This window comes from Colossoma macropomum, unplaced genomic scaffold, assembly GCF_904425465.1.
Source record: "Colossoma macropomum unplaced genomic scaffold, Colossoma_macropomum, whole genome shotgun sequence".
Classification (NCBI taxonomy): domain Eukaryota; kingdom Metazoa; phylum Chordata; class Actinopteri; order Characiformes; family Serrasalmidae; genus Colossoma; species Colossoma macropomum.
Window position 1 is genome coordinate 13,400,982 of NW_023494799.1, and position 23,031 is coordinate 13,424,012.

The window sequence follows — 23,031 nt, forward strand, 5'->3', positions numbered from 1 at the left end:
AACCGTCTGAGTCCACTATAAAAGCTGTTTTCAATTAGTTATGAAAACATATACAATTCTTCTGCCAGATTCTTTTTCCCAATATTATTTTTTAAATAAATGTAAATGATTATGTAAATAATTATGTTTTTATTGGTTCATTCATCATAAAGTGTAAATGGCAGCTGGCATCTTCAAATGTTAGAATGATAATGATAATAACTATACAATACTGTAGAAAAGTCACAGAGCAGGCTTCATTTGTTTAATTTCCAGTCAAAATGGCCATCAAGTACAAGTTATTATTTTTCAGCATCAGGAAAAAAAATCAGAAAATATATTTAACAAAAAATTACACACGCTTTAGACAAAAAAATATCAATGCCAAAGTATGATGTATGATAAACACCACCTTTATTAGAGAAATTTGTTTTTTGACCAAGTGCGTTAAACAGCAGCTGTTATTCTTTTATAGACTGATACACTGTATTTTGTATTCTTCACCTCTAAAAATAAACTTAACAAGATTAAGTCAAGTTACAGGCAGCACCAACATAAAATAGGGTGCATCCTTTAGTCAGTGAGCATTTCAAAATGTATTACATGTGTTCAAAATCTGCACATTCTCAAGTATTCTCAAGTGTTCTAATTTCAGTTACAGATGAATTTTCTTTGGCTGTCTGCAATGGTATTTTTTGTTTGTTTACACCGCCTCAATTTGCGTTGCCGCTGCTTGAGACTTTTATTTTAAAAAATTAAAACCATTATTTTGAAATGTTTCTAAAGCTTGAGCTACATCACTGTCGTCCGCTTCATTGTGGTAATTCGGGCTGATTCATTGTAGAGCCGCAGAGGCTAAGCAGAAACTCTGAGGAGGCTTCATTCACTTTGTACAGGTACATTTCCAGCTAATGTCATGTGTAATTTAATGTTTTATTTGTCACGAATGAACTTTAATATAGACTGAAAAGATTGAGTCTTATGCTGTTTTTTAAACTTTAGTCAGTACCTCCACCTCTGAATTAGCCAGCTAGCGATCATAACATTGCTGTGTGGGGCTAGTTAACCTAGCTAGGTTAGCTAGCTGGGGTAGTTGGTGAATTAAATGAGATTAACTAGTCGGAGAGTTACCAACCCACACATAGGAGCAGCTGAGGCTTTGTGGTTAAAAACAAAATCCAGAGGCAGCTTGTTGTTTCGCTGTTTTTGAACATTTTACTGGTGAGTTTAGCATATTAGCTTCTGAGGCACTGAAACTAGATTAACGTTAGCTAGCTTGCTATCCTTTTCCACTTACAGACCGAAGCGTGATGATGCGGTATCTGCCGCTATCAAACTGGTTAGCTATAGCGTGTTTTCTACATTGACATGTCACTGAAACCTTGTTATATTCGTGCGATATAAGTTGGCTTGCTAGCGAACAATTTAAACTGAGTTACGTAGCCATTAACGTTAGCTAGTTAGCTTTGAATGGCAGCTGCATAGCTAGGTAGCTACCAAACGTCAGTAAACCTAACCGCAGTGCTCTTGTCAGGAGTATGGCTGCGTCCAAACCCAAATACTTCCACAGAAAATAGTATGTCATAAATAGTACACCGCCAATAGAAGTCCGTTCTTTAGTGTAGCATGTGTAATATGTGGTTTTGGACGCAGCCTGTGTCTCAGACCGCCTGGGAGGATGTAACTAATATACTTGGGTAAATTTAAATGAACTTTTATTTACTGTTGGGCGATGTAAATAAAATTCAGTCTCGTAAATATACCAGATAAATCACTTTATAAGATATTTGATGTTGTGTCAGTAAAATTAAGGAGCTTATTTTTCATGAGTACTGGTACTCTATGTGGGAACATTATCTTTCGAAGTTGTTATTGGGCTATTTTTCTTTTGTTTTGTTTTTTTTGTTTTTTTGTTTTTTTGTTTTCTTTTCCTTAACTTATGCCAAAGGTAACATTGCACAATATTGTTGACAAATTTCCAGAAAGGAGCCTTAGTGTTTAGGTTTTATGTTTTTATGTTGGCTTTATTTGTTTCTCTCAAAAGTGCCTGCAAATACGTTGCAGCTGATTAACTTTTTGTTTACCTATAAATGCAGCAAAAAAATGAAAAAACATTATTGCTGTGGTATGTATGATTTATTGCCCAGATCTGATATTATTAACTGTTTATTCTTTTATTCATGGGGGTGTTTTTGTTTAGAGAGACAAAATGGACCGGCTGCTGAGGCTCGGAGGTGGGATGCCTGGACTTGGACAGGTAATAATATTGTATTAATGCTGGAGTTGGAGGGCCACAGTCAGCTCATATACTGCAGAATTCTTTTGTACCATAGCTTATATCACATGTGTCATGTGATGACGTTTGCTAGTTTGTTTCTGTACAACGTACCACAGAGCTGATTTTCACACACTTAATACATTAGTTGTTTCTTAGATTGACTGATTCTGATGTTTCAGCTTCATGTTGGCCTAATTTACTGGCTTTGGATTACATTTAAAGGACTGTTAGTCCTACACAGTTCAGCTGATATGGACATATACACTCAGTGTCCCTTTAACTTCATACTTATTTTTCAATTTTAAGTCTATGGTGCTGTGGTGCAAAGCCAAAACAATAGAAACTATCACTGTCCAATTGCTTATGGATTCACTTATGTATATAGGGGGCTTCACACTTATCACATTTATTGTTTGCTTCTTTTAGACTAGCAGATGATTTATTTTAAAAAGCTGCACAGCAACAGTAATGAGGCGTATAATTGACATGCTCCATTTGATGTTAAATTTGACTATAGGATCTAAAGCCATTCTCTGAATCCATAATAGCTGCTTTCCGGTGCTGTGTGTATGGTATGCTTTGTCATGACATTTCTTGAGGTTTGTGAAAGCCAAATGTTTTTCTCTGTGCTTCATAGATACAGTATGTTTAAGTTGGAGTTCTGCTTTGTAACCCAGGGCTCCCCTTTTCATTATTTCCTCTTCTTTTCCTTCTGCTGTGACAGTAAGCTTCCTCAGGATAGTTTGGAAATGAACATTGATTAGTTTAGCATTCTGCCTTACTATGAGACCTTTTTCTGCTTTATATATTTTGCAGTGGTGGCCTGCCGCTGCTTCCGAATTTTATGCCATGAAGTTGCTATTACAAAACTCTGCCGAGGGCATATTTTCATCTCACTCACTCATTGTGACTGACGTTCAGGCTCTTCTACCTTTATAACAGATTAACATCTGTTGATTAAATGAAAATATTAGCTGCATTGTCTGTGTTTTATGTTTAAATGTCCCCATTACACTGTCACAACATACTGAAAATGTTGCCCCCACCCATCTCTGTGAGTCATTACGGCATGTTCGCGATAGAAAGTGGAGAGTAGCGTCCCTGAACCCCACAGCTGGTTAGAATTGGCAAAAGGTCTTCTCTATGATGAGCTATATGTATATGTTATTGATTGTGTCATCTGTATGACTATTAAACACATCACTCCTGGTAGGTCACATTCTTTTTAGTCTTATTTTTATTTAAACTCAGTTTTCTCCCCAATTTAGTTATCACACTTAGTTACCGCATTTTCAAACTGCTGCTGACGCAGCTTTATTACACAGCTCCACGTGCTTGGAGGAGAACGCTAACTGCCAATTCTGTTACGTTAGCTAAGAGGTGCCCGCGTTAGCTAGCAATGCACAGAGTTGTGGTGGAGAGGGTGGGCCATCTTACTCACCCAGAGCGCATGAGGCTAAGGCATTGCCGGCCGTAGATGCCTGTGGTCATTGCCTGTTTACATGAAGGGGTCAAACTTGTCAAAACCTAGACAGCACAACTCAGGAGCCCCACTTTAGTCTTTACTCAAATTAGCTGGCTAGCCTAGTACTGTTTTTCTTTGATTTGAGTTGTAGTTTGATTCACTTTTACAGTGCTTCCTTAGTATTTTGTTCTACCTGAGATATTTGTTTAGTCCTACTTTACCCCAGTCTTTGCTGGCATGTATGGTATGTGAGGCAGAAGTCCAACTCATGGTGTTTTTTGAAAGGGACTTCAGAGACTGATCATCTTAATCTCTGTCTCCTTGGGTGTTGTGTGTTTGTCGCAGGGTCCCCCCACAGACGCCCCTGCTGTGGACACAGCTGAACAGGTGTACATCTCATCACTAGCCCTGCTTAAGGTGATTATAGATGCATGCATGCACATACTTTTAATCTATCTTTTCCCATGCACAAGAATGCACTTTATCTATTGAGACCACTTCTTGCACAGTAAAATTCTCATACATGACAAAACAGTATTTTTAGATATGAAAACAGATCAGATATGTGTAGTCCTTTTTTGCCATGTGTTTTAAGTTGCTGTTTCTATGCAGATGTTGAAGCATGGGCGTGCAGGTGTGCCTATGGAGGTTATGGGTCTGATGTTGGGCGAGTTTGTGGACGATTACACTGTGCGTGTGATTGATGTGTTTGCCATGCCACAGTCTGGCACGGTGAGTTCCTGCAAGCCAATTACACTCACCTGCATACACACACTTATATACAACAATTAGTTATCCATTTATACAACAGTTAGTTATAACGGCACAATATGATTGGTTGAGAAGCATTTTAGCCACATTGTTATTTGTGATAACAGCACATTTTTTTCCACAACAACTGTACCATTCTGCTGAGCACCAACTGCTAAGTAACGAATGCTTCGCAGCTAACCATGCGTTTCTGCCTTACAGAAACAAAAATTAATACATTAGATATTTTCTGTAATATTTTGTCAGATTCTAAAGAAGAATGAGCTTTTTGATTGGCAACTGTCACAGCAGAACAACTAGACAAACTTAAAGAAGCCAGAAAGTAACACAGTTATTATTGTTATTACTGAATACAGTTAAGCAAATTCAAATGGGCTATCTAATGCTTTACATGTGGGTTGGAACAAATCATCATTCAGGTTAATCTGGAAAGTAACGAAAGTGTGAAAAGGCTGAACTTAATCTAATGTTGTTGGAGTTATCCATGACAGCACCATAAGTTTGGTTTTATATTGGACATGCAATGGATATTTGCCTTTTTCTCCTTGTTTTCTCATTAAATAAACATCCAAAATCTATGGTACTCTCCTTTGGCTTGGGTCTGCGACCATCATGATGGTTATTCATGATTACACACCCTCTTGTTCTATTGCTTAGGTAAACCATAAAGTTCTGTCACACTTTTGGAAATGTTCCATTTGTCACTGTCTACATAGTGAGTTTAAGGTGGTAGTGATTAATGCGAAATATTGCCATATCAGGTATGGAGATGCTTTTCTTGCCTGATAAATTGTTGTGTTGACAGGGTGTGAGTGTAGAGGCTGTGGATCCTGTTTTTCAAGCAAAAATGTTGGACATGTTGAAGCAGACTGGACGGTAAGAGTGTGAATACCAAAAGAAACATTTAAATGTAAATAGTAATAGTAAACTCATGTTAATTTACATACTACTAATGGCAACTTCTCAATAGTGCTGCACAGTGTTTTAGAGTTATAAATTCTGTTTGTGGCAGGCCAGAGATGGTTGTAGGATGGTACCACAGTCATCCTGGTTTTGGCTGTTGGTTGTCTGGTGTGGACATCAACACACAGCAGAGCTTTGAGGCCCTGTCTGAAAGAGCTGTTGCAGTGGTGGTCGACCCCATTCAGAGCGTCAAGGGAAAGGTAACACCAACCGTGAACAGATTTAACTAACAGATTTAACCCCCTGCTGATGCTGTCTTGAAGGTGGGAAGAACTGTTTGAAAAGCTAAAAGTAATACTCTATGACCGGGAGGGTGAGGTGGTGGTGTTTAATTTACAATTTTATACTTTTTGTTTTGATCCACCAGTGTTGTCTCACTACAACGCCAAGCATACATTATGCATACAAATGCCTTGCAAACATTCCCAGTGCATTCTGGATATTGTAGTGAGAGAACATTGATGGACAAAATTATGAAAAAGATTATAATGAATGTTATATAATATAATGAATGTTATAAAATATAATGAATGCTAAGTTCACTACAAAAATAGTGAATTGTGTCATCTGTGACACTGAAGCTTGCAGTGCTGCTTAAAAAAATCACAAAGCATGACAAATAATATTAAATACTAGTTTTAGGCCAGAATGATCCTTTAAGCACACACACGTTTACACTGGCTATTTTAAGTAACGTCTGCTTCTTGTAATCATGTGTCCTCTCCTGCTCTCTGCCTGTTTCACTGTTCTCCTCTGCTCTCTTCTGTCTTGCAGCTCTGTCTTACTGTCTTGCTTTTGCAGTTTTTCCTTCATTTGCTGTTTCACGTTGTTGGTTGTGTAAGCGCATGAGATAGAGAGAGAGATTTTCTGGTAACGGGATGTAGTTGCTTTTTGCATTAGCATTTTATTTGTTGTGTGATTAAGCAATTCCATCTCATTCTCGATTCTGTGTGTGTGAGGTGAGAAGAGGCTGCAGCATAATTACAGATGTGCAGGTTATTTTTAAGTGCAGAAAAATGGGCAGACAGGCTAAGACCAAGATAATGTTCTTTTACCTATTGAGAAAAGGTGTATTCATTGTAAACACAAGTTGGTATTTAATAAACCGCTTATGTAAGCTGTGCCATGTCAGATTTCCTCTTAAAATTGAAACAAGTAGCATTACTGAGTCAAGAGTATTTAAGGTCCAACGTGCATCTAACATGCTGCCCCCTCCCAAAACCTGCACTAATGCATTTGATTCACCCAATCAGGGACTTCTGAAAAAGTTAATGAGCTGCAGGTTCGAACTACGGTCCACTGGAATGTAGATCTACAGGACCAGGGTTGGTGACCGCTGCAGTGAAGCGGAAAAGAGTGGGTCGGGTCAGATTTGGCGGGAATATTTCATACATGATATTATATTAACATCATAGTAAAAGGTCCGGCTCTAGGGCTGGTTGAAAGTTCTCAAATACAAAGACAATATTATACTGATTTAAGATATAGTGACTAATGATAAGTATATAATTCACTTACATCTTTGAATGCACTAGCAATCATCACATTCATCCACTCGGTGAGGATCCGCACCACAACTGATTTAACAAAATGTTTCTCCACACATTTTGTGCAGTTATTTCCACCACTATTCCCCAGACTTAAATAAGGCAGCTTTAAATTGTCTCTCTAACAGATGTCTTCTCCTCTCATGGCATCACAATGATGTTTATATATCATGGATGTTGCCTGATTGTAGTCGCTCACTTTTTTCTCCTCTGCTTTTTTTTGGTTCTTCAAAACATGTCAGTTTCTCTCCCCATCTTCGTTTTTTCCTCTGTGTATCACTACACTTCAGTCCTTCTTTCAGTTGCTTTTTTAACTCTTCACCCAGAGCTTTGTGTGTGTACACTCAGCTGTCAGGTTCTCTCTCTAAATGAAAAGACATTGTCAAACAAAAAGACACTGTCAGTTTGTGACTGGATATCTCTTTGTAGCTGTACTTTATTTCCTAGTGTCAAGCTTGACCTGAGCGTATACATTGTGTGTGTGTGTGTGTGTGTGTGTGTGTGTGTGTGTGAGAGAGAGAGAGAGAGAGGGAAAGTGTGTACATGCTCAGTTGTCCTGTTATTGCATACCTGATGTGACAGCTCAGACCTTTAGCAATGGTCCCAAAGCTTACCCTCTCAGTTTCAGTCCTCTAAGTCCTCTGCTTTTTTCCAGAGAGTGACAGACTGCTATGCTGTTCTATTTGATGTTCTGGATTAGATCAGGCCACATTTAAGTACTACAGTTGAAATTTATCCTCTCAACAGCTAGAAAAAGACTGTTATCTGGTGGAGAAGTCATGGTGATCCTAATGACCATTTAACAGTATGCATTTATTTAAATCCTAGGCAAATATTGATAAGGAAAAATGTTGAATGGGGTTACTGTTCATATTTTCTATAATAGTGTGTTGAATATTCCTGATTGTGCCTTTTTTGTTTTAGGTTGTGATTGATGCCTTCAGACTGATCAATGCTAATATGATGGTCTTGGGACATGAACCACGGCAGACCACTTCTAACTTGGGACACCTCAACAAGCCTTCAATTCAAGTAAGAGCTCACACATTTGCACGAAGCCTGATATTCCATCTACTTTGAATACACTCAAGCATTGTTTGCAGGATGTTAAATCATAGAGGTATAGTAGTTTGTTTAGATGTAACTCTGATAACACTGGAATAATCCTGATTGGCCTCAGGTCTTTTGTAGCTTGCTGTTCTACCCTGCCTCTTGATGCTGTTAGGGTTACTCTGTCTTTACAGGTGAAAAGGTTGATTCACATCTAACAGAATTAAATAGTCTCTGTGTTCATCTTGTTAGTGAAATTACTGATGAAAATACTTGAATTAGGATTTTTTCAGTAACAGATGAAAAATCTGCTTGTGGTAAAATTAAAATGATTTTTATTTTAATGTTTTGATGATGATGACATGAAAAAACAAAAAAGCTCCATTTGGCAATGGCACAATGCAGATTTTGTGAAGTTTTATTTCACTGTAGCTGGTACAGCAGACAGAAAAAGTCGTATGCAGTTCTTTAAATTTGCCTCTACATCATCATAAACATCCTACAATATCTGCTTGAATTCTTTGAAGGGGGAGAACACAGCCAGTATACAAAGTCAACTTCAGCAACAACTTGCAGATATTTATAAAACATTACATTTTATAGATTAGCCAATGATGTGGACAAGATTAGTTTACATGGGAGCACCTCTAATAATTCCAGACTTCAAGAAATCCAAAAAGGAAAAAGCATTACACACAATTGCACAATTTTAACAAAAATGATGACCATTTGTCATTTTAGTCAAAGCAAAATTAGGCCAAACCTAATCACTATGATATAACTAAAATAGGCTAAAATTTTCACCAAAAGACAAAAACTGTGTCTAAATTAAAAATACATGAAAATTACTGCAGTGCTCTCCTCATTGAGCTTCCATTCCACGCTTTAAATAAATTGCAACTACTGCAAAATGTAGCTTTGCGGCTATTTACATCTACCTATGTACCTACGGCATCATATCACACCCATACTTCAAGATGTGCACTTGTTACCTGTGGCTCACATGATTACTTACAAGGTACTGGTTCTTGCTTATAAGGCAATGCATGGCACTCTTGCTTGTGGTATCAGCTCCCTGATGGAGGAGGCCATTTGAAGGCTGTAGTCTTTTAAATATTTCGTTATTTCATTAAGGTTTACTTTTAGGGACACATTGTTAATTTATTTGTGTACATTTTGGAATGAAACTCTTCCAAATTGTTATTATAATGTTTATAATGTCTTCTTCAATTGTATTATATATAATGAATGCTCACGTTTGTCTTTATTTTGTATGTATTATGGAGGTGTGTAAAACGCTTTGAACTCTGAGAATAAAAAAATTATATTATTGTTGATGTTGCTTTGTATGTAAACAAAGGTGTCTTGCAGCTTTTCATGTCTAAGCATGTTTTGTAATGGCTTTTGTTTTCCTTTGTTTTCTTTTAGGCCTTGATTCATGGACTGAACAGACATTACTACTCCATTACCATCAACTACAGGAAGAATGAACTCGAACAAAAGGTTGTAACTTTATATTATATTTGGCGTATATGTCTAGAATCATAAAGGCATTTGACTGTTTTTCGTAGTCTTGATGAAGTTTAAAGATACTTCAGTGGCATCTTGTCTCATGAGTTATGTCTCCAGATGCTGTTGAACCTTCATAAGAAGAGTTGGATGGAGGGTCTGACCCTGCAGGACTACAGCGATCATTGCAAGCTTAATGAGACCATCGTAAAGGAGATGCTTGAGCTGGCCAAGAACTACAACAAGGTAAGCAATATGAGTGGAAACAAGGTCTTGGCAATGGTCTGCCCTGATGGATTGGATTTTTTGTTCTAGAAGGTGAACCCTCTAGAATTAAGCTGGGGTAGAGTGAATGCATCTACACCCTGTGACACCTTTGTACTTACCAGGTGTGACAAAATTGGTCAAAATCTCGTTGTATGCACGTTGATCTATTATCCAAAACTCCAGTGTTTCACTTCTCTAGTTTTGCTTCATTTACACACACAGCATTGAATTGCCTTGTGAGCTGTTTCCATCTGCATTATTCACAATTGAACATGACTGCCATAAGTCAGATTTGCCTTAAGTCAGCTTTAATGTGGTGTGTTTGCCTTTCTTAAGAGCAGAGCTGTGGCCGTCTGACTGTCTGAATGCTGTGGCATCTCTGTAGACGCAAGAATGCAATTTGTGTGTAGTTCACGTGAATGGTTGCTTCACAACAATTTAGAATAAGTTTTGTTATTTTGCTGTTACAAATGTTGTTTATGTATTGTCACTGTAATATCTTCTTTATTGTACTTCCCTACTTTTTCACTTTTTCATGATTTGAACATTTCACTTGGTTTTACATTGTATCAGTATTTGATGATAAATTGACCAATAGAAATTGTCCAAAATACTTGAAAAATCATGTTCCATTAACTTTCATTACAAGTTAAAATAGTTTTTTATTCTCTTGTAAAGTGACCTTTACAAGATACAGGGTTTTATTCTGACAGCAACGATATGCTGATTATTAAGTGATTAACTTTTTATAGGCCATTCATTCATTTAAATTCCTGTTTAATTTGAGATTTCTCTACACGTCTTGGCTGTCCTGCTCCCACCCTACACTGAAAATTAGTCCTGTGGGACCACAATATCTGTTTGGCACAAATGCAAACCTCTACTATATACAGCACATAAAAACGCACACCAAATACAGGAGCTGTTTTTGGTATTTGTATATTTCTTTTGATAACTTATAAACAACGTTTATTGCTACGATTTAGGTGAGAGTTCTGTTTTGCTGGAGAGCATCAAAGTGGGCTTATGTAGTATCCATGGTAGTGTGATCATTGATATATCTATGGCCTATGGTAGGTATTGTTTGCCATTTTTTGTACATTTCTTTGTTGTTTTTCATCCTCTCTTAGGCTGTAGAAGAAGAAGACAAAATGACTCCTGAACAGCTGGCTATTAAGAATGTTGGAAAACAGGTTAGGAACACTTCTTTGGATACCACTTTGATTACAGCATTTTCATCTATAAAGATTGCTCATTCTCTGTCTCTCTCCATCTGCAGGATCCCAAAAGGCATTTGGAAGAGCACGTTGATGTCTTGATGACATCCAATATTGTGCAGTGCCTCGCCGCTATGTTAGATACTGTTGTCTTCCAGTAATATCTTTTGCTGTGCATCATTGTTCATATTCAACGTCTGTTTTGTCTTTTTAACAAATAAACCTATATAAAACCAAATTTTTATATCTAAGTGCATGTTCATGTACAGGAATACAGGGACGCTGCATCATTAATTTGACCTTTTCAAATCCAATCGTGAATATGAAGTCACATGTTTCATAACATAATAGCCTTGCTCTGCATTTACGTTACAGCAGAGCAAAGTGATTTATGTTTTGTACATTGATTTCTATGGTGACAGGCCACAGAAGTTTACAGATTGTGGTTACAGGTTGTGGAAGCAGAAGCAGCAGCACAAACGAGTAGAAGAGGGCAGTTTAACAAATTGAGCATTTCTCAGCTTTATGTAAATGAGAAGCCACGTGTTTTCTCATGCATCACATCTATATTAAAACCATAACTTTTTGTTTGATTCCACATAGACCTTTTTAAAAACTATATTAAGCATTCTTCTCTCCTGTGTTACAAATAGCCCAGAATTGTGCATTCATTTTTCTCTGGACAATTAACTTTTCAGGCCATTTTTTTTCAACATGGCAAGCGATTTACTCTGCTGTAATGTAAATGCTAAAGGTGCCTTGTCTCTTAACACTGATTTAATGGCACCATTAAAGACAGAAGACATATTTGTAACTTGTTCCCTTGCTTATCCTCATATATCTTTTCATGAGGAGCATGTGGGGCAAAGACCCATGAGAGAGACGTTCTTTTCTTGAATTTCCAACAAAAACATACATTTGCCATTGACAATTATGATACACAGTCGCATGCAAATGTTTGAGCACTCTGGGTTAAATGACATGTTTGTTAAATTTTTAAGTGGTAAGTTAACAACATGAAACATTTAAACCCAAATAAACAGAAAATGCTGTTTTTGAATGATCATTTCATTAATTGAAGGAAAAATGCTGTTCAGCCCTACCTGGCCCTGTGTGAAAAAGTAATTATCCCTTAGCTACTAAATCAACCAGTTAACCAAATTTGATTGACTATTAGGTTCAATTTCACTAGCGCTACCCAGACCCAGTTTGCTGCCAGGCCTGTTGAATCTAAACATCACTTAAATAAAACCTGTCTGGCAATGTGAAGCGGCTAGAAGGTCTCAAAAGTGGCTGAGTCAAAGTCCTGACTTGAATCCCTTGGAGATGCTGTGGCAAGACCTTAAACGGGAAGTTCATGCTTAAAGCCCTCCAATGTAGCAGAATTAAAACAATTCTGCAAAGAAGCCAGGCTCAATATGGAACCAATATTTTGTCTGACAATTTTACTATTATCAACATTAAATATGAAATGTAAGAGATGTCTATGTTCACCTGTCATTTTGGATAGTAAATAAAATGGCTTCAAATTTTACTTTGTATACATCATAACCTGTCTAACACTTCCACCACCACTGTAAAGAAAATCTGAGACAGTAAGTTTCTCTACAGTGAACAATTTTTAAACAATCAAAACACTCAGAATGACTGTTTACATCTGAACCGGTGAATTATGCAGAACTTTTTTTGGTCTCAAAAATTGTGGAATTCTCCTTTGAAGGGAGAATATATAATTCAGTGGTTGATGTGTAAACAAATATGGTGGTTAAGTGAAATGATTCTTCTGCAGAGAAACTTACAGACTCAAATTTCTTTACAGTGGTAGTGACGGGAACCAGGAGTCCTGATGTCTACAATGCAAATATAGCCATTTTATTTACTATCCAAAACCACCAGTGAACCTACATGTGTCTTCTGAGGTTTTGATGTAACTGATGATGGTAAAATAATGGACAGTCTAAAAAATAAATTTTCTTTGGGGACTTTTTAAGTCCACCATGAAAAGATTAAAATAAATTGATTAAAATGCATTTTAGACTAAAACGTTATCACAAAACTACTGAGAAACAATGTCTCAGACATCAGGCAGTGGATTCACAACCATTTGAGGCGCAAGTCCTTATAGTCACCACAGGATGGCGCCAGCAGCTCTGAATTGAGCTGCGGCTTCAAAGCGGCACAGTGCGACTGTGTCCTTCAACACGCAGTATAATAAAATATAGACCTGTGTGTGCGGTGGTAGGTATGGTAGAGAATACTTTAGTATTTGCTCTGCTGGGTGTCTGTTCTGATCTTTTCGATGTCTTAAAATATGTAAAACCGACCTTTTTTTCCTTTTTTTTCTTTCCTTCGTTTTTTTCATTTCTTTTTTATTTTCTTTAAGGCTTCTTATTACTTTTTTCATCTGTTGAGCCAAACGTACCTAGTTTACATCTTTCCATGCTCAAATACTGATATACTTTTTCCTTTTATTTTATTCACCGTCGGTTTCCCCGCTCTGTTAACTCACGTGCTGCGCGCGCTGCGTCACGCAAACACGAATTCCACGCGAAAGGAGCTCTGGGGTGCGCGAGGCACGAAAAACGCGCGAGGGTGCGACGACTCTTTAACGGTTGACGATGTAAATGTCCAGTTTTCCCAGCTCACAATTATCAGACGCATCCCTCCGGTCACTGAGTACAGCGAGACGCGCCGAGTGGAGAGTGAACTGAGCTGTAAGGCGACAGGAATGGACATTAAAGACCAAGGAGCGCAAATGGAGCCTCTTCTTCCGCCGGTAAGAACATGTTCGTGTCTTCAGCAGTGTTGCCTCAGTGTAGCATGTACGTTTCTTCAGCAGTGTTGTAATATACCACACAACAAACTGATACCGACTCCCTTTTCTGGGACAAAAAGAAAATGAATTCTACTGGGACTGAAACGTTGGCTCCTTCAGTAATGGTGCGGCGTACGGAAGCCATCACTTACCCCACCTCGAACAAAAGAACGTGTTTCAATTATTTATGCTCCTTTTACAATTGGCTGTAAGAAGCGTGGGAACGGTATCGTTTTCCGTCGTGTTTCGCCATTACAGCAGCGTTTCACACGAGCCTTTCATCCTCTCTCTCTGTGTTTATTGGCATCTACATAGTAGAATTTATTATACTGCAGCCATGTAATGTAATACAGGAATCGCCTACATGAAACAAGTGGCTTGAATAAATGGCAGCCTAGGACAGGCAGCCAGTCAGGATCTCCTCTCACGATTGGGAATACCCATTCGAGCAGAAAGAGACTCTGTTCATCTTCCTCTCTAGACGACAGAGACAGCACTCACTGTTTCTTTTGATGAGGCTCCATCACGTCAGCTAGAGGCTAAAATCACCCATGCGGTGGTGTCTTACATGAGACCCAAGTCTCTTGGACTGCACATGAATGTAGGGCTGGGCGATATAAATAAAATACACTATCGTGATATTTTCTAATTATATCACGGTATTGCAGTATCAGATCATATTCACGTTTATATTAATAAAGATAAAATTTATTCTCTCTGAATGCGGTGCTCAAGGCTAAAATAATTTCTTATGAACCTGGCAGAGCTTGTTTTAATTTGACTGTTTTGTTCCATTTACTTTTCTTAAAAATTACAGGCAAAATCAGATTTCCAGAAAGTATATTTGGCGACCCTTTTTTTACTTGTGGCCCCCTCCCTCTCTAATCAAGTCGAAAAATTCGGAAGTGCGCTCTCTCCTGGCGACAGCAGAGTAGTGTCGCTTTCCTTGCAGTAGAAAACGCCACCAGGGCTTTCGCTAGAACGTGGAAGTGTGAGAATGGTGTATTATATCGAACATTTATCGAACCTGTCTTATCACTCTATCGAGGAAAAGTTATATCGCGATACTTATCGTTATCGTTTTATCGCCCAGCCCTAGCTGGTTATCAAATATATTACTAAAGTATCGCTAAAACTGAATAGCAACATCACAGTAACCCACCACAGGTACAGCCTAGCTTCATGTTAATTCTCAAAATAATGCCTAGAATGTATTTTGGATTGTGAAGGCCTTGGATTAACTGAAACTGGCCAGCGATGGCATGAGTTCTGCAATCTGTAGCTTATTTGATGGCCATGTAAATTCATAGCCTCTTGAAGAAATTGCCTCTGTATCCCTGATGAGAAGCTTAGATGAGAGGAAAGAGCAGCCATTTTATTCCAGGCGACGTGTGTGTTATGAAGGAAAGATAGATGGTCGGTAGGCCGTGTCCAATGCCAGCTTAAGATCCGTTGTAGCCATTTGGATATCACCACAGCCAAGAGCAGGTGCACCCTTGCTCGAGAGTCTCGGTCCAATAACGAAGGAGCCAACAGACCTTTAGCTGCCAATTACATGACAGTTGACGGTGAATGTCACTTATTTGTCTTGTCCAGCCATCAGGGCTATGAGCAGAGGGTCAGCTTAGACCTCTGTGTAACATGTCAGACCCAAGTCCTTATTTGCTGTGCATGGAAAGTATAGACTAGGGACAAGTGGTTGCATTTGATGAAGGGGAATTCTACCTTTTTTCAAAATTCTGCACAGTTCAATCATTAGGATGTAAACAAAGTCATTCAGAGTGGTTTGATGTGAAATGGTCCTTTCTAGAGAAACCTGCAGAATCAGAATTGTTCACAGCGGTGGTGATAGGCATTAGACATCTGGTGAGTTTAGAGCCTCTAAAAGCTCTCTCACAGAAAGTTATTACATTAAATGCTAAAAATATGCTGCCTGATGTCTGAGACATTGCTTTACAATAGTTTGGAGATACAGTTTTGGCATAAAACATAATTTTTTTTATCCATTCACCGTGCACAGGTGCATCACATCAAACCCCTCTGAATGAATTTGTTTACATTTCAGTGACTGAACTATGCAGAACTTTTGAAAAATCGGTGGAATTCCCCTTTAATTACCTCTGTGTATCTGAAGATACATGGCAATATTTTAATTAAAATATTCTGTACTTAGTGACACTGAAACAAGGGAGGACAATATGACTATAGTTATTATTATCATCGTACTGGTACTTAGAGAACACTGAAACACTGCATGTTTGATTATAAATAGAGTGGAACTAGTAGTCTTGTTCAGTTGGATTTAGTGCAAGACAGCTTGTGAAATTTTGATTGCACATCACATAATGTGAAGAAGTCTTGAAGTATGGTGATGTTATATTTTTTGCCCTTTTGCCTACCTCTACTCTCATATATTGACAAATTCAAGTATTGTAGATTGACTCAGGAACGATTACAGGGTGGATGTATTTGTTTTATGATTTTTACAGCTTTTTAAATATTGGGAGTCGGTGCAAAGACGCTGAGTGGCAAGATGTTACAGTTTAGTGATAGAAGGGGGATTTTATTGCATGGCCCGAAGGGGGCAGTATATCAGATTGTACAGAATACAGCTCTAACCACTCTGCTTCACAGTTCTCTGCCTGGAGCACAGTTTTAATGTTTTGTTTGATGCAATGAATAACATTGTCATGCTTATTCAGTCATCCTGGGGGTTAAAAGAGAAGAAAATTCCTATGCACACGTTGTAAAAGGGTTTGTTCATGCAGGCTTATGCACAAATTTGGGTTTTGTTGTTTTTTTTTAAATTGAAAATATATATTATGTATATATAATACATGTACATAAATAACATTTTAATGCACAATTACTGATTATTTGCTGAATTTAACATATTGGAAAAAAATCGAAAACATATTTTTTTATATTTTGCATTTTTTTTATCTTGTGTGTTAATGTCAGCAAATAAATAAAAAATGTGCACTAGAATTAGCAGAAAATTGACAAATTTAAATGTATCTACTGTAGACTGTTTTACTTAGGAAATCAACCAGACATGCAGTCTGATCCAAGGTTGTTCAAACATTTGCATTGTATGTCTTCAGAATAAGGGGAGTTTTTCTGTTGAAAGGTGAGTTACACAGCTATTTGCCTTTGTTAAGGCATGCTGCTGAATGGTTGCTGCCTATTGCATCCCCTGTGATTGGCTGTAGCAGTCAGTGTAGGCTGAGTGCTCCCTGTGCTCTAAATGCCAGAGGGCTGTTCCTGACCATCGGAATCCAGTGTCTGTTCAGGGGCAGATCGTGTCCTGAATCCTGAATGATTGTGTTCCCAAATGTGTGTGTGTATGTATGTGTATGGTAAAACAGGGTCATGCAGAGTGAGTAATCTCTCCTTTTTCTCATCATTAGTGGAGAGAGAGAGAAAGACTTTTTATGGTCATGATATGAATCAGTGTGTTCCTGTTTCTACACGATAGTCCACTCAGTTTTGCTCTGACCTCAGATGGTTTGCTGACTCAGAATATTGACTGTTTGCATGGTTTAGGCTGCTGTCAATTGAACCTGGCTTGGATTCATGATAGCTGCAATGCACAAGTGATCAAAAGGTTCCAAAACTGAAGGGTTAAAGGTCAAATATTTGATGCTTGCGCTATATTTAAGTATAATCATTGTGCTGAGATACCTAGCCATAATCAGTGGTTATAGCCCTGCTTATCTCACAAATAAACATTATAGGACAGTCTGTGTAATATGCTCTTTGTGACCATACTAAGTGTATTTTGGGGATGCACAGGTTCATTGTGTTCCCTCTGTGTTCTTCTGCAGGTTCAGAGCCCTGTGAGCAGTGAAGGGGTGAGTCTTAATACTGATTACATCCATGTCTTGCATGGTGCATGCCTACTGTGCAAGGGGGAATGAGCTCATTTGGCTGACTGGGTCCAGTGTATCACATTCATGCTCTGGGGCTGGGATTCAGTTGAAATGAAGTGTCATTGCTAAGAGGTCAGTGGTTTTTGCACGGATACTGGTGGAGACAGATAATGTAAACTTGTCTCCTGCTGTAATCGTAAATCTGTGTCTAAGTGGTTCTAAGAACAAGATGTACCAGACAGACAGACACAGAGAGAGAGAAAGAAAGGAAGAGGAGAGCATTATGTGAATGTAATGGATATTTAACAGGTGGGAAGAAACAGCTTATGTGAAGTACACCCTAGTTGAGCATTTAAAGGGGAATTCTGCTAAATTTTGAAAGTTTCTAATTCGGTCACCGAGATGTAAAAAGTCATTCAGAGTGGTTTGATGTGAAATTTTAAATTTGTTGAGAGACTCGGATTTCTTGACAGTGGTGGTGATAGGAACCAGGGGTCCCAGTGTCTACAACACAAATATATACATTTTATTCCCTATCCAGAATAACCAGTGAACCTTCATGGGTTTTCTAAGTTTTAATATGTATAGTAAAATAGTGTTAAATTTGGAAAGGTATGTTTTCTTTGGGGACTATTGCATCTCACAACACCCTGCATGTACCTTTCCGCCAAGAGCAGATTTAGGCCAAAACCTTACCTCAAGTCAAAGTCTCAGGCATCAGGCAGAATGTTTATAACATTTTGTGTGATAACTTTTTTTGAGGGAGCTTTTAGAGATTTGAAGCTCTTCAGACATGTGGAATTATCTTTACAGTGGAATTATGCATTCCATTGTAAAGATGAAATTTTTTGTAAATTGTGGAATTTTGGAAAATTAGTGGAATTTAAGGAGGTTAGAAGTGCATGAGTGTAGAGAGAATAAGCTGATTATTGTCATAAACTACATGTATTGTAAGGAGCCATCACCGATTTTATATGGTCAAAAGAGTAGGAGATGCTATAAAATGCAGGTTTGTAAATGAATTGGGCTGATATGGTGTTTGCATGTACACGTCATGTATGTGTGGCAGAATGCGCCACCATAGGGCTTGGCTGATATATCAACCAGCTGTTATTAAGGTTCCACTTACTTAGCGTTATTGCCAGAATTCCATCTATAAAGCACTGATTTGAATTGAATTGATTTGGGTTTTTTTGAAGTTGCTTGTAATGAACTGAATTCTAAAATGGGGATAATTGCTCATGTCTCAGGATTGTAATTGTCTCATGGTCTTTTATCACTTTTTATTTACTCTTTTGAGTTGAATTTTTCGAATATATAAAATTGTGTTGGCTGACATTACCTGAATTTTTAGCTCCTATAAAAGAAATTGACATTGATGTAGGGGACAAAATGTAGAAAGCGGTCAGGCCCTAGTTGTGAATGTGGTGTGATGAAGTGGTTGTGATGTTGGTCAATGGTAGAGCTGGACTAGGGCCAGTACGAACAGATGGGCACACAGGGGAGGTGGGTGCTGCTTTTGTGGTTGTACTGATCTGAGATCTGTAGGGAAGCTTTTGCCTTTTCTTTATCACTCTGGCAAGGTTCTCACTCAGTTAGACATAGACATGGCTCTTTAAATCAGATCAGCCTGGCCTTGAATGTTAATGTGAATGGGGTTTACAGACTTTTTCCTGCTGAATTGTCTCTAGCCCATATTTTGTAGGTTCTGAAAGATCAAAGTGCCAAATGCATTTCAAAGAGATAACTGATGGTATTGTGAAGAGGCACAGCATGCTGAAGAAGCATAGTTATGATTTAATTTATTGTTGAGGAGCATTAGAACTACATCCCCCAGAATGCATCATTCTCAGTAATGAGGATGCTGAGACATCAGAAGGCTTTAGCTAGGACACAGAGAGGAGGGAGCTCAGAAATGCATATACCACACACACAGTTCAGACACTGTTTGTGCCAGATTCTCACACACACAGACAGAGCTCGCATCATGGTGTGTGCTCACAGAGCACATGAGCTTAGACAGCAGTCCACGCAGTCAGTGATGTCGACGCTCTAATCTCTCCTCCGATTGGCGGACGGAGGAGTGTCAAAAACACACAGGCTTCGTGGCTGGGTCTCACAGTCGGACTGGCTTGCCGTACGGAAAGCTTTGCCGTGGTTTAAAGCTCAGGTCCGCTGAGGAGTGCAGAAGACCCCCAGCCGAGCCCCAGCTCTGCCTGGAGCTCAGAAGCCCCCTCCTTCACCTCTTCTCCCCGGAAACAGCATGCAGCGCCGTGTGTCTGAACACAGCAGCTTTAACTGCCAGGTAGGACCCAGACCTTTGGAGCTCCACTGAACTTTTTACAGCCACCGAGACTCCCTGACCATTAGATCTAGCTGCTGTGTCTTTCAACCAGAGGGGTGTTTTTTGTTTTTTTATTGAGTGTAAGGTTGTACACTAAGCTGATGGAAGTGCATTGAAGACATTAGACTGCACTGTTAGTCTGGCATTGTGTTGTAATTATGTAATGGAACACTTGCTAATGTATCAGCTAGCAGTTCAGGCATCAGCACAGGTCATACAAATAATGTAGCTGAGCAAAAGGAACAAAGAGCTTTACTCCATCTCCTCTTCCTTCCCTCCCTCTCCTACTGTTTTCCTACTGCCTCTCGCTCTTTCACCTTCTCTCCTCCCTCCCACATCACTCTCTGTTTTCTCCTGTGCCTCTCTTCTCTTCCTCCCTTCCAACCCCTCTTTCTTCCTTGTCTTTCTGTCTCCCTCGCACTGTGTTGGGGTGAGAGAAGGCGGAGAGATGACTGACAGATGGGGTGCTCAGTTCGAGCTCTCAGAGGCTGAGGAGGATGGAACACTTCCTGCTGATTCCACCTTATTGATCTTCAGAGAGAATGAAAGAGAGCAAATCACAGCCGGGAGGTTGTGTGTGGGGGAGGCTGGGAGTGAGTGAGTGTTGAGAGAATAGGCTGGATATTGTAATGAGCTACATGTATTGTAAGGAGACATTACTGATCTTACAAGGTCAAAGGAGTAGGAGGTGTTTTTATTGTTATTTCAATTTGAACATTTTTGTAACAAGATCCTATAAATGCAGGCTTGTAAATGACTTGTACTGATATAGCACTGGCATGTACGCTGGCGAAGGCGCCGCGTCATATTTGAGTGGCGGAACGCTCTGCCGTCGGCTCTCTGGAAGGATACTGATGCTGATCCTGCCATCGCCATGGTAACCATGGCCATCTGTAGGGATCAGACCCACAGCTCTCCACCAATCACGTGGCTTTGATCCCACCCCCCTCCATTCCTGATAATCCACCCCTTGCTTCTCTTGGTTAAGGCTACTGCACGCTCACGCGGTCCAGGCGCACAAAACACTCACACTTTCACACAAACACACACACACACTCTCACTGGCACATATGGGAAGCTCCTGGACAGATGTATGTTGGTGGAAAAGAACGTGACATTATGCACTTTGACCTGAGCTGTGTTTTGTCACGTGCTGTGTAAATGTGGTCTCCCTGATGGGTTCCTGTGTTCTAGTATTGTAATTTGGTCCTACATTAAAGCTATCGTTCATGTATGGAAATTAGCTCCATGTACATGTTACTGTTCCACATGAGATAAATCTACAGAGCCGTGTAAAAATTAGGTCACAAGGCATGTGTGTCCTGGAAAGCTGTGGAACAATCTATGTTGCCTCCTAGAGAAGATTTGTAGGAACTGTTGGTGTTGTTGTGAGACAGATAGATGTAGGTATTGTTACAGAAATTATGGCTTGTTCAGAGTGACACCATATAAAAATGTACTTGCATCATGCAGGCATCAATAAAAGATATTCACACCCTTAGTATATCGTCACTGTCATGACAAAACCTTCTACCAAAATGGTAGCATTATAGGAGAACAAAAAAATGTCATTTTAATGCATGTTCATGTAATGAGATTTTATTCTGGAGAACTGTACCATTTTTATTGCCCTAGTCATTATGAAGTGTTTACACAGCATAAAGGACAGTGTTTCGATCTAAAAAATTAACAATGAAAAATAAAGTTAGGAGGTTTTGATATGATTCATGATCATATTTATTACCACACAGACCTCTATGCGCTCTTGTTTTTCAGAATTATTTGTTTGTTCTCCACTACTGTCCCAGATCTTGGTTGAGGTTTGTTGTGATGATATCATAGTGTTGTGTAAATCTCTGTGCAGACGTTGGCTGGCTGACTGTATTTTGCCGATTACTGTTTGCACTAAGCCTCTGTAATCAGTGCTGACTTAGCTCTGAATGTGGGCTCATTCAGCAGCTATCTCTGCAAGTGGTCAACATCAAACTGTATGCCAAATAAAAATAACATGGCTGACAGTGGCAGGGTTAGTATACACGCACAGTCTGGTAATGTTGTAATGAGAATGAATGTAAGGCAAAGCAAATTACATTTAAGCCATTTAACTGCTGTAATTTAAGACTGGATCTCATTAAAGGTCTTGCATGGTGATGACATGAATTTTCAACCATGTAAAGACAATATCAAACTCACAGTATTACAGCAAATGCTTGTGCTTGTCTTATTATAATATTAACAGTTCATAAGTACTTCCATCACTTTGCTCTCTTCTTCTTTTCTAAGGGCGATGAATTGACTGAGGTCTCCTTAGATACACACAGAAATGTGTAAGAATTTGTGGTTCACTGGAAACTTTCTCAGAGACACCTACACTACAATGAATGCAAGGCTGTAAGTCTTACTGTGGAATGTGGAACAGCTCTGAGATGCCTCATTCTTCAGGCTAATGTCTAGTGAGATCCATTCACATTCAGGGGGAGGTGTATATACCCACATTTAGACACACTGAAAGCTACATGTATTTAAATATGCACTTGGGTTTTGTTTTGGTGTATCACTTAGATTTAATAAAAACATATTTGCCAATATTCTCAGAAAATCTGCATTTTAGTCAGTGGATACACAAAATAAAGAGTTTATTTTTAACAAAATTTCCACTGTGGCTCTCTGATGTGTTTGATGAATAGGTGGAGAATGCGGGCATGGCTGATATTAATGTTCATTTCTCAATGCCAGAATTTACATCTACTTATTTTCCTTTAAGCACTTTCCTATTTGGATGAGTGTGTTTGTTTTATTGTAGATATGCACTTCATTTCTTTATCAGGGAGAGCAATGGTAGAAGTCAAATGAGTCAAATTGGTAGGGGAAAGATGGAGTGAAGAAAGCAGGAATGGTCCTTGTCATTTACTCTTGCACTATGCTTCCGTTTGTACTTTTTCTTGCTGCATTAC

At 38.8% G+C, this 23,031-nt stretch overlaps 2 protein-coding genes across 4 annotated transcripts in view; both read left to right on the plus strand.

Moving 5' to 3' along the window:
• Positions 1-764: 764 nt before the first annotated feature.
• On the plus strand, positions 765-11,293 carry psmd14 (proteasome 26S subunit, non-ATPase 14). 2 transcript variants are annotated; one of them, XM_036587100.1, is made up of 11 exons: positions 765-875; positions 2,180-2,236; positions 4,068-4,139; positions 4,335-4,454; positions 5,299-5,369; positions 5,506-5,656; positions 7,928-8,035; positions 9,482-9,556; positions 9,683-9,808; positions 10,960-11,018; positions 11,106-11,293. In XM_036587100.1, the coding sequence occupies exons 2-11, from the start codon at positions 2,189-2,191 to the stop codon at positions 11,146-11,148; spliced, it is 873 nt and encodes a 290-aa protein (XP_036442993.1). In that variant the 5' UTR covers positions 765-875; positions 2,180-2,188; the 3' UTR covers positions 11,149-11,293. The 2 variants fall into 2 exon arrangements, with proteins under 2 accessions (XP_036442993.1, XP_036442992.1); XM_036587099.1 differs by having other exon boundaries at positions 10,960-11,022; positions 11,109-11,284.
• Positions 11,294-13,602: 2,309 nt separating this feature from the next.
• Positions 13,603-23,031, plus strand: part of slc4a10a (solute carrier family 4 member 10a) — a 43,416-nt gene continuing 33,987 nt past the window's right edge. For both annotated transcript variants that reach the window (XM_036586404.1, XM_036586403.1), the window contains exons 1-2: positions 13,603-13,822; positions 17,689-17,715. In XM_036586404.1, the coding sequence (XP_036442297.1) occupies positions 13,775-13,822; positions 17,689-17,715 (75 nt within the window). In that variant the 5' untranslated portion in view covers positions 13,603-13,774. The remainder of the gene's footprint in view (positions 13,823-17,688; positions 17,716-23,031) is intronic.